This window comes from Vombatus ursinus, unplaced genomic scaffold (assembly GCF_900497805.2).
Source record: "Vombatus ursinus unplaced genomic scaffold, bare-nosed wombat genome assembly UNPS02014779.1, whole genome shotgun sequence".
Lineage (NCBI taxonomy): Eukaryota > Metazoa > Chordata > Mammalia > Diprotodontia > Vombatidae > Vombatus > Vombatus ursinus.
In genome coordinates this window covers 51,623,643-51,641,349 of record NW_020954557.1, presented here as the reverse complement: position 1 = coordinate 51,641,349, position 17,707 = coordinate 51,623,643, and the positions used below count along the sequence as shown (strand labels likewise).

Genomic DNA, 17,707 nt, shown 5'->3' with positions numbered 1-17,707 from the left:
TGGAAAAAGAAACACAAATCTAACTGAAGAAAAAAACTCCTTAAAAATTAGAATTGGGCAAGTGGAAGCTAATGACTCTATGAGACACCGAGAATCAGTCAAACAAAATCAAAAGAATGAAAAAAAAATAGAATAAAATGTAAAATACCTAATTGGAAAAATAACTAACCTGGAATATAGATCCAGGAGAGGTGATTTAAGAATTTTTGGACTACCTGAAACCCATGAACAAAAACAGAGCCTGGATACCATCTTTGAAGAAATTATCAAGGAACCCAGATATCCTAGAACCAGAGGGTAAAAAAGTCATTGAAATAATCTACCAATTACCTCCTGAAAGAAATTCCAAAATGAAAATGCCAAGGAATATTGTAGCCAAATTCCAGAATTATCAGGTCAAGGAGAAAATACTGCGAGTAGCCAGGGAGAAACAATTCAAACATCAAGAAGCCACAGTCAGGATTAGCAGCTTCTACACTAAAGGATTGGAGGACATGGAATATGATACTCTTGGATTGCAACCAAGAATCACATACCCAGAAAAATTAAGCATAATCTTTTAGAGGGAAAATGGACACATAGCAATCTGCTTATAACCACCACAAATCTTTCCATTTGTCCTTTGGGTCACCCACAATTGTGGTTATTGCCAGATTGTGGTGATCCATGATTCATATTCACATAGAATTCCTGGGAAAATAGTTGTGTGTAAAAAGGCAGGCTTTTCGGCAGTGAATGGATAGTTTGGGATTATTGAAAGAACCATAGAGTATTCCAAATGTGATCTACTCTGATGTCCTTTTGTTCAGTTCTGGGTCACAGACCAACTCAGTAGGCTACCTGCCCAAATATATATCACAGTCTCACAATGCCTAGTAAAGGTACTTATTATCTGCTTCATTCTTTCTATTTGGATTGATAAGCCAATCTCCTTGAGTGAATTTTCTTAGATTTCACTGATGTAATCAGTAAAATGTCCTCTTCAAACAAGAGGATCTGTAGAACCTCTTTATTCAGTAGGGAACCCCTCTTGTATTTAAACATTGACTAGGATATTCTGTATGACTTCTAGTCCCTATATCCCTGCATACTGTCCCAGATGTTTTTACCACCCCGACTTTTCCCTTATGTTCTTCCTTTCCTAATCTGATCCTATAGTTAATTAGTTTTACTTCATTGTTGTTGTTCAGTTGTTCTCAGTTGTGTACAACTTTTTGTGACCTCAAATGGGGTTTTCAGATATTGGAGTGGTTTGCCATTTCCTTCTCCAGCTCATTTGACAGATGAGGAGACTAAGGCAAACAGGGTTAAGTGACTTACCCAAGGTCGCACAGCTAGTAAATGTCTGAGATAGGATTTGAACTTGGGTCTTCCTCACTCCAGATTTGAACTCAGGAAGATGAGTCTTCCTGACTTCAGGTCCAGCATTCTATCTACTACACCACCTTGCTGCCTGTAGTTCTACTTTACATTATCATTTACTCTAGACTTTCCTTTCCCCTGGGATATTGCTTCTCATGGATTACTCCCACCATCCTCCTCATCCACTTCTACTTACATACTTCTGTGGAAGTAACACAATTGTTCTGATGAGGTCCACACCAAATTTATGTTACTTAATCTAAACTAGGCCTTTACTACAGCCAAACTCCTAGAAAAAAAGTTGCCTATACTTTTTGCCTCCTTTTTGGCCTCCATCTGCTTCTCATTTTCTTGAAATATATCTTCTAATCTCATCACTCAATTGACATTTCCCTCTCCAGAGTTGCCAATGATCACTTGTCAGATCTAATGTCCTTTTAACAGTCTTTACCATTTGATATATTGACTACCCCTCCATTCCTCTGAGATACTCTCTCCTCTCTCGGTTTCTGACACTGCTCTCTCTTTACTGTCTTCCTACCTGGTTGACTGTTCCTTCCTTACTTTACTTTGATGGATGATAGTACATATCCTGCTCTCATTCAAGGCTCTGTCTTGGGCCCTCTTTGATTCTCTCTCTCTGCTCTCTTGGTGACATCATCAGCTTCCATGTGTTTAATTATCAGATTCATTCTGGTAACAGCTAGAGTTATGAATCCAACCTTAATTTTCTTTTTTTTCCCTTTGACATCCAATGTTGCATCACCAACTACCATTAGACATTTTGAACCGGATGTCCCATAGACATCTCAAACTGAACATGTCCAAAACAGAACTCGTCTTCCTTCTAGCAAAACCAATCCCTCATTCAAACTTCCCTGTTTCTGTGGAGGTGTCACCCTCCTTCCAGTCACCTAAGTGTGCAGCCATGGTGTCATCCTTGGCTCCACTCTATCCCTTATTCCACATATCTAAGCAATTCCCATTTCTTGTTGATTCTAACTCCACGACCTTTATCTCATCCATTTTCTTCTTTCTATTCACAGAGCAACCAGCCTTGTTCAGTTCTGTATCCCTTTCTTGCCTGGAATATTACAGTAGCTTTCTATTGGACTGTCTATCTTAAAAGCCACTTCCTTCTCTAGTCTAAGGCAAGTCAACAAAACATTTATTAAATATCTCTATTATATTCTAGGAAGGATGCTAAGTGCTAGGGATATAAAAAAAAAGGCAAAATTCAGTTCCTGACCTCAAGGTTCTCAGTCATGCTTCACACAGTTGTCAAGATGATTTTCCTAAAGCACTTAAAGGTTTGACCATGTTACTTTCTTCCTCAAAAAACTCTCTTGGCTCCTTATTACCTCTGTTTATCACCTAAAGACCTTCATGATCTGGCTAATTTCCTACCGTTAATTTTCATTCCCTTCACAAACTGGTCTGTTTACTGTTTCTTGCACATGACTTCCCAATTCTTATCTCTGCACTTTTGCATAGACTTGTCACAATTTCTGAAATTTATTCCCCCCTCCCTCTTCTGCCTCTTAGAGGTACTAGTTTCTATAAAGCTCAGTCCAGACACCATATCCTACAGTAATCCTTTCCTGATACCCTCCTCACCAAGCTAATAGTTCTTTCCCCCTCCAAATTCCTTATATTTATTTTGCATATACAGACATGTGTATGGGAGGCAGTGTGGCGGAGTGGAGAGAAAACCGGCCTTGCAGCCAGGATGACCTGCATCTGACATATGGCTACATGACCTTGGCAAGTACCTTAACCTCTCAGTTCTCTAGACAACTCTCTAAGATTATAAATTGTGTTCCCTCTGGTATGGAGTTAATCTCTTTGTATTTGGCTAAAGCAGCTCCTCTTCCCAAATTAATCTTAACGGTCACTCTCAGTCTCTTGCATGGTATATCAGGTATTGAGAAATGTGAGGAATTCAATCCCATTTATCTCTGCTGCTGAGAACAGATTGCCATAGAACCAAATCCTAGCAGATTTGTTCCATTTCATGCATATCTGTTGTCCTTTTCCCAATTTCATCTACAAATACTCTCAGGATAATCTGATTTATTTGGATATCAAAACAAGCTTTCTGCAGGTTCATTTTCTTCTCAGCAGCTTTTCACAATTTTGTGAGATGATACTTTTCATAATCTTCCATCTTCTTCTTTAATGTTTTACAAATGGGCTTTTAAAAGTTGGTAATGTTTGGAGGAATGCTTAGATAAATTTAAGTACTTTAAGGACAGCATTAAAAAAAGTTGTTGCTGTATAGAAACAAGATCTCAAGCAACACTGCCTTCAAAGAGGTAAAAGAGGAACATCACACAGAAGGCAAAAGAAAGGCACACAGTGGGTGTGAGTAGGCTGCAGCATATAACCAACTCTGCACTCCAAAAAGAGTGATAGTAAAGAATGTTGTTAAAGAATCATACGGCAGAGATAAAAATCAGCCCAATGATGTAGCTAGAGCAATGGATTAGAGCTAGCTGGTCAGAGTTCTTCACTGGTATGCTGGCAATATTAGGAGAAATCGAGGAAGTCCTTCAGGATAGGATGAGAGTCACCAGGATGGACAGGCATACACACACACACACACACACACACACACACACACACACACATACACACACTCTGTGATCTGTTGATGAGAGCTGATGAAATCACAGATCTGTTTGAGTATTAAAATAGGATAAAGATGATGGGGATTATCTAAATTACCTACAATCTGTCCCCAGGGTGTGCAGGAATAGTCTTCCATAAAATTTCCCTTAGCAGTTATCAGAGAGAGGCTACTGGATCCAGTAGAACATCTGTCTGACCTACTGTGACCTCTCTCTCTTTCTCTTTCTGTCCCTTTCTTCATCTTTCTCTCCTTCTCTCTCTGTCTCTCTGTCTCTCTCTCTCTCTCTGTCTGTCTCTCTCTCTCATTCTCTGTCTGTCTCTCTCTTTGTATGGTTCTGAACTACTCTCTTTTTTTTGGCCCATGGAGATAGTAGTCATTACTATCACATTAAGACGCAAAAGATGGATGTGACCATATAACACATACATATATGTATATTACTTAAGTAGAAGTATTGCATCAATACTTTAAAGATGATTTCTGTGTAGGTGCTCTTTCTTCATTGAAACTCTTTTAAAACTTGATAGATAATCTTTAAGAATTGCTATGGCCAAAAAAATTCATTACTTTTCAGACAATCTGATGATGGATCTCTCTGAAATTAGCCAGGTCCTTGGACGGCAGACATAGTCTGTCACCAGACCCATTCCATATAAGTATTAAATAGAACAAGATACACTTATCATCTATTTTTGAACATGTTAAATAATTCAGAATGTAATTTTAGTGGAACTTTCTTATGTTTTGACTTCTTTAATTATGTACTTCATGAAATCTTCTCTTAATAATAATTACACCAGTTTTTTCCCCTTCATTCTCCTCATTATATAATTCAGTTAATTATACAAGTTCTAGTAATTGCATCTAAGGACTTATATAACACCAAGAAAACAAAACAAAACCTACTTTAGTACACTGATTGTACTTACATTTCTTGAGTCAATAGCTGCATACATAATATCCATCCATCCTTTAAATGTGGCCTGTAAATATGATACATATGTTTAACTTTGATATAAAGATTGTTAAAATCTGTCAAGAACTCAATATTTTGTAGATGAACTTAATGATATATTGATAGATATTTAAAACACACAGTCAATATGTCAAGAATATGATGTTTTGTAGATGAACTTAATGATAGATGCACTAATGATAAATTGATAGATATTTAAAACACACAGTATGAGCTCAGTGCATTTTTTATATAACATGTTTAATCTATCTATCTATCTACTTTTCTACTTGATAATAATATATAGTTCCCATTTTATTAGTGGAATTTTCTGCTATTTGTGACCTGTTATTTTTAGTAAAATTTATTAATATACATATATTAGTATAAGTAAAGCTTACATAAAATTAAGAAAAAGTTAAATCAAAGCATTCAAATTGGAAGATGGCAACTGAGGAAGAGACAGCTAAATCACTCTTTTCAGGGGTGGGGACCCTGAGGCCTTGAAGCAACATGTGGCCCTCTAGGTCCTCAAGTGTGGCCCTTTGACTGAGTCCAAGTTTTACAGAACAAATCCTTTCATTAAGGGGACTTCTGTAAAGTTTGGATTCAATCAAAGGGCTGCATTTGAGAAACTAGAGGGTCATATGTGGCCTTGGACCACAGGTTCCCCACCCCTGCTTTAGATGCTACAAATTCCTGGCTACCACACATTAGTAACTTCCCATTAGCTTATGCTGACATGCTAAAAAAACAGACAAAAGAAATTAAGGATGTTTTCTTTTTCTTAATGACCAAATTACAAATAAGTGTTTTTAAATTTTTTCATCAACACACACAATAATGAAATATTGACAGAAAGTGTTTACTTACTACTTGAAGTAAAGAGAGATACCCAAATCCTACATTATCAAAGTTTACTTTAACATTTTTCCACCGGGCAGTCTCATTTCTTTCTATAAGTTCAAAACACTGAGAACGATTATAGACTTGTGAGATGTCAAACATATCACCAGTTGTGGTATTAACACAGTGGTAGAACTTGCCGGCAAACAGATTGACTCCCATGATGCTGAAAATTAGCCAGAATATAAGACAAACCAGAAGCACATTCATGATGGAGGGAATGGCTCCTAAAAGGGCATTCACAACCACCTGGCGTACAAATGAAAGGAAAGAAATGTCAGAATGCTTAATCAGTCAAAGAATGAAACATTTTTCTACCAACCAATGTTTAGTCCTTCTAACTTGATCTATTCAAGGCTACTTGAGGCTTTTAAAATGTAAAATGAAAAATCTTTAAAAAAACCAAATGAACAAAAAAGGTTACTCTTTTTAAAACATTTAACAGAATAGATCGATTTAGAGAAACAAACAAGGAATGTAACAAACAAACCCACAAGTATGAAAAGTGTAAATGGAAAGCAAAATCAGAAAAACCTTCTGGCAAATAAGATGAAGTCAGAATATTTGGTACTTTCTAGAAAAAAGAGAAATGGGAAAACATAATACAGAAAATTAACTCATTAAAAAGGCAACACATCAAATAATTAAAACAAATTAAAAAATTGACAATGGGCTGATTTGATCAACATACTTTTCCTAAGTAAAATTAAAAAAATGTGGATATCATGGTCTAAAACCTATGTGACTGGTTCAAAATATTATTGAGAACTGAAATACCTAACATATTTGTGACCTTAATTATTCATGCATTATTATTGACTAATAATACTTTTGCATAAAAAGCAAGACATTTTTGCGTTATGTATTTCATTAGATCATAACAGTTTATTTCAAGCTCCAGTCATGTCATTTGTTTCATTTACTGAGTTTAATTCAATAAACTTATTTTAAATGAAACATCATAAAATTAGCCTTATTGGGCAAAGAGGATAAGAGAAGGAGTTTGTGTGCGTGCTAAGTTGTTCCTAAATTTGAAGCAATTACATTAAGCTCTATTCTGTGATAATACTCATTTTTCCCTCTAGAATCTTGATTTCCTTTCAGAAAATTTATTAAAAGATAAAATACATTGGAATTTTTATGTTTAGCACTGTTGTGTGGGCTGTAGTATATTAAATTCTGCCCTTGGCTGCTCACACACAATTTCCAAGGGAGCTGCATGTGAGTCGCTGTGAGCTACATTAGGCTTTGAAGTGGGCATATATAACTGAAAACAGAAGATGGCCCTGGAATTGAACATTAATAGCTAGGCACATAACTCTACTTAATGTGTCTCTAGTTTTACTAATGCTAGGAATCAATCAAATCAAAAGAAGACCAATGGCACCTATTTATATGTTTTCCTACTATAATTTCTGCTACTTTGTTGTCTTCCTCTTACTCAGGTAAGTTTTATGAAAGCTAGTCTCCGAACAAAATCTATTTGCCGACTCTCTGTAATGCTCCTGAGCCGCTTATGATCTCTTTGAAATCTGATATGATGTCCATGATTGGATTAATACTTTTGAGGGTGTGGAACAATGAGAGAAATGATCCCACAGACATGTTAAAACTACCCAAGACAAAGATGAGGAATGAACATGAAAAAGCAATCTAGGCTGTGCTTACTGACAGGATCAAATAATAAAATATTTGTCTGGCAAGGTGGGCCAATGCAGACTATTAAATTAGCCTACTGGTATAAGTTAATAGTAGGGCTATCTTCATTTATTAATCTGACTGGAAAAAATCCCCAATCTTCATTTCATTTTGAATCTGGGGATTTGAGTCCTCAGATTTCTTTTATGTTCACTATCTCCAACTTTTTCAACACTTCAAAAGGCCTATGACTTTATCAATGAGACCATTCCAGTGACACTGGTTGCAACCCCTCAATACTTTTGAAAATGATCTTCATGAATATTTGTGACCCTCTTTCTTTTTTTAAAAATATCACTGGACAACAACCTGATCATAACCCTCATTGAACTTAAGCTTGTCCTTGGGCAACAATCCTATATTCTATTGCTAAATCCCTATTCAAAGCCTTTCAAGCTTGGAAATCATTGGTATAGCCTCTGAGAGCCCAGGGTCACCTTCATTACCACCATAAAATAATAGCATTAGAATTTAGTGAATTCTATTTGTAACCTTAAAGTTAATTTGTTATTTATTTCTTCCTCACCTGAGTATTTGAACAACCATCTAGATCAGTCCCAATGTGCTGCGTATTGACTTAGAAAACCACAAATTAACATTATATATCTTACATGTTATTTATTTTATTTTTAAGAACATTTTCCAGTTACATTTTACTCTTCAGCAAGCTCAGAGTTTAACAGTATGATCTAGATAATAGTGAAATAGAGAGAAAAGAGAGCAAAAACTCAGAGCTAGAAGGCACTTTGGAAGTAATTTAGTCCTTCCCTGTTATTTTATAGATGGGGAGACTGAGACTAAGAAAAGTTAAGTGACTTGCTCAATTTCACACAGGTAGTTAAAGGGAGAGGTGGGATCTGAACTATGGTTTTACTGATTTCAAGTCCAATATTCTATCCTTTATGCCATGTGAATTTACAGATAATACATACTACATAAAAATATATAGGTGCTTCAGTGAGATTAACAGCTAATCCAAAGCAAATAGAGTCCTTCAGGAACTGTAGATAAATATATCTCCAGATTTATCTTATTACTTCTGGGATTTACAATAAGTGTCTCTACTTTCTCTCTTCTTACTCTTTTCTAAACTGCTTACAATCTGGTTTCTGACTTTATCATTCCACTAATGCTACTCTCTCCAAAGTTACTAATGATCTCTTAGTTCCCAAATCCAATGGTCTTTTCATTAGCTTTATTCTCATTGACCTCTCTTGCAGCCTTTAACATTTTTTCCCTCTCTTCTATTTGATATTCTCAGCTCTCTAGGTTTTCAGGACACACTCTATTGGTTCTTATCCTTCCTATCTGACTACTCCTTTTGGTAGATTCTCTTCTTGAACATGCCTTCTAGCTGCAGGTGTTCCTCTGGGTTCTGTTCCAAGCCTTCTTCTTTCTCCCTCTATACTATTTCACTTGGTGATCTTATCAGCTTCCATGGACTAAATTACCATCTCTGTGCTGATGATTGTCAAACTTACCTCTCTACTGACTATCAATATTACATCTCCAACTGACTTTCAGACATCTTGAACTGGATGTCCAGTAGACATCAAAAACTCAATATAGCCCAAAAGGAACCCATTATCTTTTCCCCTAAACTCCCCACTCCCCTCCTACTTTCCCTGTTACTATAGAGGGCATCATCTTCCCAGTCCCTCAGTATGACAACCTAGGAATCATACTGGGCTCCTCACTACCCTTTACCCACCATATCCAAACTGTTGCCAAGGCCTCTTGATTCCACCTTTACAACATCTCTTCTACAGGCCTCCTCTTCTTTGACACTGTCACCATTCTAGTGCAGGCCCTTATCACCTCATACCTGGACTATTGTAATAGCTTGCTCATGGATCTTCCTGCCTCAAGTCTCTCCCCATGCTATCCAGTTATTATAATGATTTTCCTAAAGCACAGATCTGATCAAGTCACCCTCTTACTCAATCAATTCCAATGGCGCCTTATTGCACCAGGATCAAATAAAAAGGTTCTGTTTAGCATTCAAAGGCCTCCATGACCTAGCCCCCTCCTATCTCACTCCCCAACAGATACTCTTCAATTCAGTGAGGTTGGCTTCCTTGTTGTTCCATGAGCAAGACATTTGATCTCTAGGCTCTGTATCTATAATGCTTTCCCTCCTCTGCTCTTTCTACTACTTTGCTACTTTCTACCTTAGCTTCCCCTAAGTCCTTACTAGAATCTCATCTTTTACTGGGATCATTCCCCAACCTGTCTTAATTCTAGCACCTTCCCTCTGTTAATTATTTCCTGTTTATCTGTATATAGCTTGCTTTGTACATATTTGTTTGCATGTCTCCCTCATCAGATTATAAGTTCCTTATGGCTTGAGACTATTTTTTTTTGCTTTTTTTCTATCCTTTGTGCTTAGCACAAAGCCTGACATATAGTAGGCATTCAATAAATATTGATTAACCCAAAATTGCTTTACCAAAAAAATTGGTTGTAATCAGTTTTGGACTTTTTGATTCTCAGGGTAAATCCTTTGACTGCTATAATGAAGAAAATTATGTATCTTTTACTTCTAGTGGAAGGTATTTGAAAGTAAAGCTATAAAGGTATGATAGAAGACAAATTAACATGGAAATAACTAGAAAATATCTGAATTTTTTTTTGTTCTGCTGGTTAAAGAAAGGTTAGCTTCTGCAAAATAGTTATCACTTCAGATAATATAATCACAAACAGAGCAGAAAGGGCCCACAAATATTGTCAAATAAAGTCTCTTCATAATTCAGAGACCTGTTTTACTAGACTTCTTGAGAGTTAACTATGTCAATAAGAAGAGTTAAGCAACAGTATACCCATAAGAATGTAGTTGAATGCAACTATTTTTTAGCTTAGTTCAAATTCCCTCAGATAATCCACAGGACCTGGATGAACAAAGGAGACTTGAAGACACCAGGGCTAAGGTAGATTCTCCTGAATGGTCTGACTGAATGTTATATTGCTACATCTGATACCCCCATAACATATAGGCCCATATAACATATCTGTACTATGCCATTATTTGTTTAATATTAAGGCAATCACTTAACCTCTCTGTGCCGTATTTTGAATAACTTCTTTAAATGAACATTTTGTCGAATTATCTAAATATTTTTCCATATTTTCAAAATTATAGCAGGAGTATATTGCTTTAGTTATTCTTAGTTAGTTATTCTTAACTAACATGATGTTATAAGGAAAATCCAAAACCAGTTGGTGGCAGTTACAAGAAAGTGTCTTCTAAAATGCCAGGGGATCTGTGATCTCACCAATGTGGGCATTTTGTCCAATGCTACAGACCACAACCAATCCATGCTCACTTATCCTAGATGACTCTCATATCCTCACATCAGTTTGCTAAAGGAAGTCCACCAAGGGTTCTATAGGGTAAGGGGAAGGGTTAAGGTCTTCTTGGCTTTCTTAAGAAATTATGGAAGTACTAATAGAGTAAGCAGGGTGATCATCTAGTTTATTTTGTCGAAATAAAAGAAATTTCTAATAATTATAGTTGTCTCCAAATTAAATAGACTTGCCTATGAGATTCTAAGTTCAAAATCCCTAGAAATATTCAAGTAGATTCTGGATGACTGTCTTTCAGGGACACTGTTAATAGGAATTCTATTGACAAATCCATACATTTGTATCCAGATTCTCCCTTTGACTTGCTGGGGTCATGTTGACTGAGAGGTGACATGGAAATTTATTAGACTAAATGATTCCTTTGATCCTTTCTAATTTTAATGATTTTATTAAGTTTTACCTTTATAGTGCAATATTATAATATATAAAGAGATGAGTATCTTCTGAACCAGTATGTTCTAAAGAGTTCCAAGTTAGACAAGTAGTATTAGATAATCACTGCCTCAAAGATCTATCACTTACCGTTCGTTCTCACTGCCTAGCTCTACATAGTAGAATTATTTAATTATTTTAAATTTGATTTTATTTTATTTTCAGATCCCACTTCTCTCCCTTCTACCTCTTTCTTCCCCCACCCATTGAAAAAGCAATGGAAAAATACTATTACAAAAATCACATAGTAGTATTTTAACACTCTCAATTCTCTAAACAAACCTCATCTTGGATATAATTCCAGGAAGGTACTAAGCTCATAGAAGACAGTCATGTGTATAGTTTCAAGTAAGAAATAAAAGAAGTGGAATAGGATTTTTTTTTCAATTGGAGGAAGACCTAATTCAATTCAATTAAAAACACTTAGTATGTCTTTAATATATATAGTTATGACACTGTGCTGGGCACTGAAGATACAAAGATGAAAGAGAAGAAAGGAAGAAAGAAAGAAAGAAAAGATGGAAGAAAGGAAGGAAAAAAGGAAAGGAACCAAAAGAAGGTGGCTCAATAAATTAAAAGAAACAGATTTAGGCTTCAGTCTACATAAAAGAGAGGTTCAAGAAAGGAGCTATCTTAAATGAGTTAAGACAAACAGAAAATGTACTTCTCTTTGCAGGAGAATTTCTACTTTAACACCTTAAATGTCACCATATGTTTTCTTTGGTCTAGTACTTTCTGGAAAAATTTATAAGATGTATAATTTGAAAATAAAAACACTTATCATCCAATTTTGTATAACCTCATATTCTAACAGTTCATAATTTGAATAAGTAAGATTAATGATCTCTCCCATGTTTAATCTAATTAGGCTAACTAGATATGTTTATTTACATAAATATTTAACATACATACTAAAGTTTATGAATGATAGGGAATTATCATTCAATCATCATATCTAAGAGATTACCTATTGTTTTGGTATTCAAGAAAACAGAAAATGCTACAAGTATATAGCCTTACTCTTACATATGTAATTTTGGTGCCATTTCTCTCCCCTTCCCCATCATAGTGGCACATTCTAGATTGCTCAGTGACTTGAAACCAATACAGAAGATGGAAAAAACTTTGAATTTTCTGATCCCTTTAAAATAAATATTTCTGCCTAATTTACATAAGTGGCATAATTAAAGCCCTATAATCATGACACCTTAGGGTCAGAAGGACTTTATAGACCATCTAGTTGAATCTCTTCCTTTTATTGATGAGGAAAGAGAGATAGAATGACTTGACCAGGATAGTAAACCAAATGAATAGAAGAGCTGTACTAAAATCTATGCTTCTTGATTCCCATTTTAGAATACTTCCCAATATACTGCATTTTAAAATCATTCAATCATTAACTTCAACATAAAATGACTAAAGAAACAAATAGATATTGACAGTGATCCTACTCTAAAGATTACCTGGCCCTTTTGCCTGAATAAATGGTTTCTAAACTTAAACTCAATTCCATTCATGGGTTTCAATAATTCTGTAATTTCAGGGGCAGCTAAGTGGCGCAGTGGATAGAGCACTGGCCCTGAAGTCAGGAGGACCTGAGTTCAAATCCGGCCGCAGACCAAACACTTAACACTTACTAGCTGTGTGACCCTGGGCAAGTCACTTAACCCCAATTGCCTAATTAAACAAAATAATTCTGTAATTTCAAAAGAGAGGAAGTACTGAATCAACCAGTGCCACAGATCAAAATCAAAAGACACCAAACTGAGGACATTAAATGTTGGGTTGACAATTTTTATGAAATATGGTATTTTAAAAAAGAGATCACTTGGTAAAGGGTCTGGAGCAGAGTGGCAGTCTTCTTTTTTTCATGCAATGATGTTGCTCATAATTAAAATCCAACCCTCCCCCTTAAAAACATAAACTATATTTCTTGATTAGTGCTTTTCTATTTCAAGATTAAATTAAATTTAGATTCTTTTGCTATTAATATTTTGATTTACATATATATATATAATTGTATATACTCATTTACATATGCCTTCTAAAGACTAGAAAGTCAATCAGTAATGACATATCTCTCTCTAATCAGAAGAAATAATTTCTTGTCTAAAACCTACCAAGACTGTCAAGACTCTAGTTTCATTCAAGAAAGGAAATCTTATTTCTGCCCAGTTGACAACAAAAAAGATATTTAAAGACTTAAAACTGTAGGGTGGGAATATACGTGTGGACCCAAAAGAGTGGAGGTTTTTATGATTTAATGTGTTTTTTCATTTTCTTAAAACACTAACCTCATAAATTCACTGATCACTTTTTTATTTTTTTACATTTATATTTTGAAAAGAATCTCTAATAAACATACATTTAACAAAGAATGAGAATGGTTACACAATCAATATCCATTCCTATGAAGCCTAGCACACTGGACACCTGTGTCTGCTCAAATAAGCAGGACAAGAAATCTACTGCATATTTTTCTGAGTTTGCAATTTCCATGACTTCAACTTTCTAAGAAGGAAAGATCGTCCTTTCATGACAAGTTTGAGGTTTTAAAACAGCCATTCTATGTGAATTGCCCAAGGGTTCCCCCAACCCCCAAAAGGCAACTGAACACGTTTTCTCCAAGTGTGGATTACTTAATTTGTAAATGATTAAATCAATGTTAATGAACTTTTCCAAATAAATTGATAGCTGGGGCTAGGGATCACACAGACCAAATTCAGGCCCCAAAGGCAAGTTTTGGAGAAAATGTAAACCAATTGAAAAGGGGAATTGGAATGGAAAGTCTAACTATGATGTCCTACTGTGACACTCAAATTAACCTCTCCACTCCCTCCCACCCCACTGCACATTAACTAGTCACAGTGAAAGGATTAAAGGTAGCAAAAGGGGAAATACAGTACCCATTATAAAGGGTTGAGGGGAGGAACCAGCGCTCCACCCCATCCAAGTTGGAGAAAGATTATCCTATATAAAATAGAAATATATAGTTTGTTATTAGGAACCTGATATGACAGAACATTTGGTGTTAGTTGTTGTATATGATGCTGTCAGTTTCCCTATTAATGAAGTCTAGAGTACTTTTGAAAAATAAGGCATTTATCTTAACAGATTTCTTAGATTAGGAAATTAAAGAAATACAAATTTAATGGTACTATAGATATTTAAAGACATCAATTCTCTCAGTTTAATTTTACATGTTAAAGAATTTGGACTGGAAATTTGAAATACAATAAATGTATAAAGCTGTCAGCCAGAAATGTGCGTCAATCATGCAAAACTAAAAGTGCCAGTATGATGATAATTGATAGATCACTTTATGCCTCCTTGTCAAGCACTGTAAAACATGCTTTATTCAATGATGTTACATATAAGCACATGCTTTGAAATGACCTGAAGTGTAATTCAGCAAGCAAACAAAAAAAGCTGCTTTTTTATGCTTAGCATACAATTTTGCAGCTACTCAAGTTTTGTGCTATAAGAATTAGGATTAAAAAGAAAGTATCTGAATATATTCAAAGCTCAGTTTCTGGGTAGAATCATCAATCATCATCGTCTCTATCTGGGTCTCCACAGTGAAAACAATTGCAAATGGTTGAAAAGAAAAAACCTCAGTCAATTGACAATGCCAACTGGTGTTGGGCTGAAGTGGATGTACGTTTTAGTGGTGTGAAGATCCTGTTGCAAGATGAGACTACATATATGTCTGACTAATTTATTGAAACTAAATAATTTCTTTACTTTTCCTACCAGAGGCTACTAAGAGCTTACTTTTTAATTTCCATTAGTTAAAAGCATAAAACCATTAAAAGCAGATGTATTTTAGAGAGTTCTTTATTGATGAATAATAGTAAAGAAAATATTACAACCAAAGATACCCTACAGATTTATGGTTATCTTAATATGGGCAATACCTCCCTAGAAACAGGTCAGCAGCAATCTAGTATAGCAGATAAATCCTAGAGAGGCACATAGAAGTTAAAAGAATTGCCCAGGATCCCTCAGCTAGTAAGTGCCTGAGGCAGGATTTCAATCTAGGTTTTCCTTACCTCAATTTTAACTCTACCAAGTAGGTCAAGATTAAAGATAGTGTTTTAAAAATAAAATAGAATTCTGAGTCACTTTCTGTGAATATCTAAACATGTATATTATTAGCAATGATATCATAATAAAAGAGAGACATTTAACTCATGAGCTTATAAATGATTTGAAGTTTTAAACAAAATGATTGAATCATAGAAAATCTAAGATATGACAGTTTCAAATTTGTAGTGTTGTACAAAATTCAGATTCAAAATTAAAATTTTTCCCAGTGGCATATATATCTTTAGAACAAAAAGAAATGGTCAATCCACAAAAAATAAGTATAAATAATGTCAATTGTTTTTCATGGATTAACACAAGTTAATGTCAGAATTTCCTGTATGAATTTCTTTATGAAAATATGATTAGCTCTGTAGGAAAGTCAGACATTACTATTATCTATATTGTGCTCAAAAGCTAATATCTTCCTGATCTCCCTAAATTAGTTCATGAGTTTACATGAATCATGAATATAAGATAAACCCCACATTTTTAAATCTAATCAGCTAGAATTTATAATATTATTTGATTAACTTTTGAAGAGACTTTAAGAGTCATATTCTAAACTATTAATTAAATACAAATTGAAATCTAAAATTACTGTAAGTTTTTAAAATATTAAGTCTTAGAGCGCAGAGAAGTTGGTCTGTAGGAAAGCAATCTATTTCACCAACTGTGCTTTATGGAATTGTAAGTTTAATTTTCTTAAAGTGGAACAGATTTTTACAACACCATAAAAACTCTTTAAAAGACTACACCTTTATAATAAATGAAAGGAGTATAGGAACACACACAAGTAAAAATATGATAGTTTTTTTTTTCTGACCGGGGTCCTGGACAAAGAGTCTCCAAAAAGAATGTAAAAGAAAATCACAGTTTACTTATATGATGTTTGGTAAATGAGAATGTAAGTTTGGGTTATTGAAGAGCCACCATTAGTGACAAATTAAAAAAAAATACTATCCAAAGTATTTTATTGTTATTTGCTGATGAAAGAATAAGACATATTTTTTAAAAAATGTTTATGAAAGCAAAATATGGATGCTTCCAAAAGGGATATAAGTTTTAGATTTTTTTTTTATGAATCATAATATTTCTGTTGGAAACAAGCTGTAGCCAACATCAAAGCATCCAACAGAAAAAGTTAAAAAAAATCCCTGCTAATATTTAAGCCTAGCCATGTTAACACCTGGTCATTTCCAATCATCAATTGCTTTGGTTTTTGCTTTTTAAAATTTTTGGTCTACAGCCATGATTACTTTGATGTAGGAAGTACCAGGTGAGGAAACTCCCTCTACTACTGCAGATCTTCAATTATTCAGTCACTTATTGTCTTAGTGTGTTGCTTAGGTACTGAGAGGTCAAGTGACTTGCCAGGTTCATGGAGCCACTATGTGACAGAGGCAGGGCTTGAACACAGATCTTCTTGAATTTGATGCTGGTTTCCTAACCACTACATTACTCTGTCTCTTATTTGAGATCATAGAAGAAGAAAAAAAACCCTAAAACAACACCCTAATGACGTATTTTACATTTCCTCCAGTTCAGATATTATGCAAATAAAGCCAGTTTATTGATCATTGACCAGAAAGAAGCACATGGTTTAGAATTCTCTTTAATTCACTACTAGGGCTGGATAAGTAACTAAAATATCAAGTATAACACTCTTCTTATTTATATTGGCTAATAAAAAACTCTTGACATTAACTAGGATGTGGGTAAAGCAATTTGGATGAGCCCAGTGATATGTGATCACTATTAATACCAGGAAAGTCCAGTCTTTTGCATATCTCTTAATGGTAAATATGCAACAGATAAGAGGAAGAATGTAGCATTTCTGCAAAGATTTGCCATTCCTTTTGCATGCAGGAGCTCTTTCTATTGCATGCATTACCCTAGTTTCCTTCATTTGTCTTACCCTCATTCCCTCAAATCTTGATAGGGCTCTAAGAGGTCTCAGAGCTCTTAGTGTTCTGAGGGATTTAATGGCACCAAGTTCTGAGTAACCCAAGGCATTTGCTGTTAAACTAACCAAAGAGACCTGTACAAAAGAGAAAAGCAATGTATTTCTTTTAATATAGAATGATTTTTGCACATATACATGATAATATGAGTATTGGCTTCTAAAAAAGAAAAAAAACATTATGGAATATTTTCAGGAAGCCATTAAAGAAAATAACTTTTTCTTTAAGAAAAAGGAATTCATTGATACTTGGTAAAGGAAACCAATTAATTAATGCTTGATATGTCATGCATCTTATAGACTAGTCCAC

General features: G+C 34.8%; 1 protein-coding gene across 1 annotated transcript in view; it reads right to left on the bottom strand.

Moving 5' to 3' along the window:
• LOC114045739 (sodium channel protein type 1 subunit alpha-like) overlaps positions 1-17,707 on the bottom strand; it is a 132,503-nt gene that overhangs the window by 20,544 nt on the left and 94,252 nt on the right. The window contains 5 exon segments of the mRNA XM_027865914.1: positions 4,924-4,977; positions 5,823-6,104; positions 6,390-6,401; positions 6,403-6,429; positions 17,353-17,475. Of these exon segments, the coding sequence (XP_027721715.1) occupies positions 4,924-4,977; positions 5,823-6,104; positions 6,390-6,401; positions 6,403-6,429; positions 17,353-17,475 (498 nt within the window).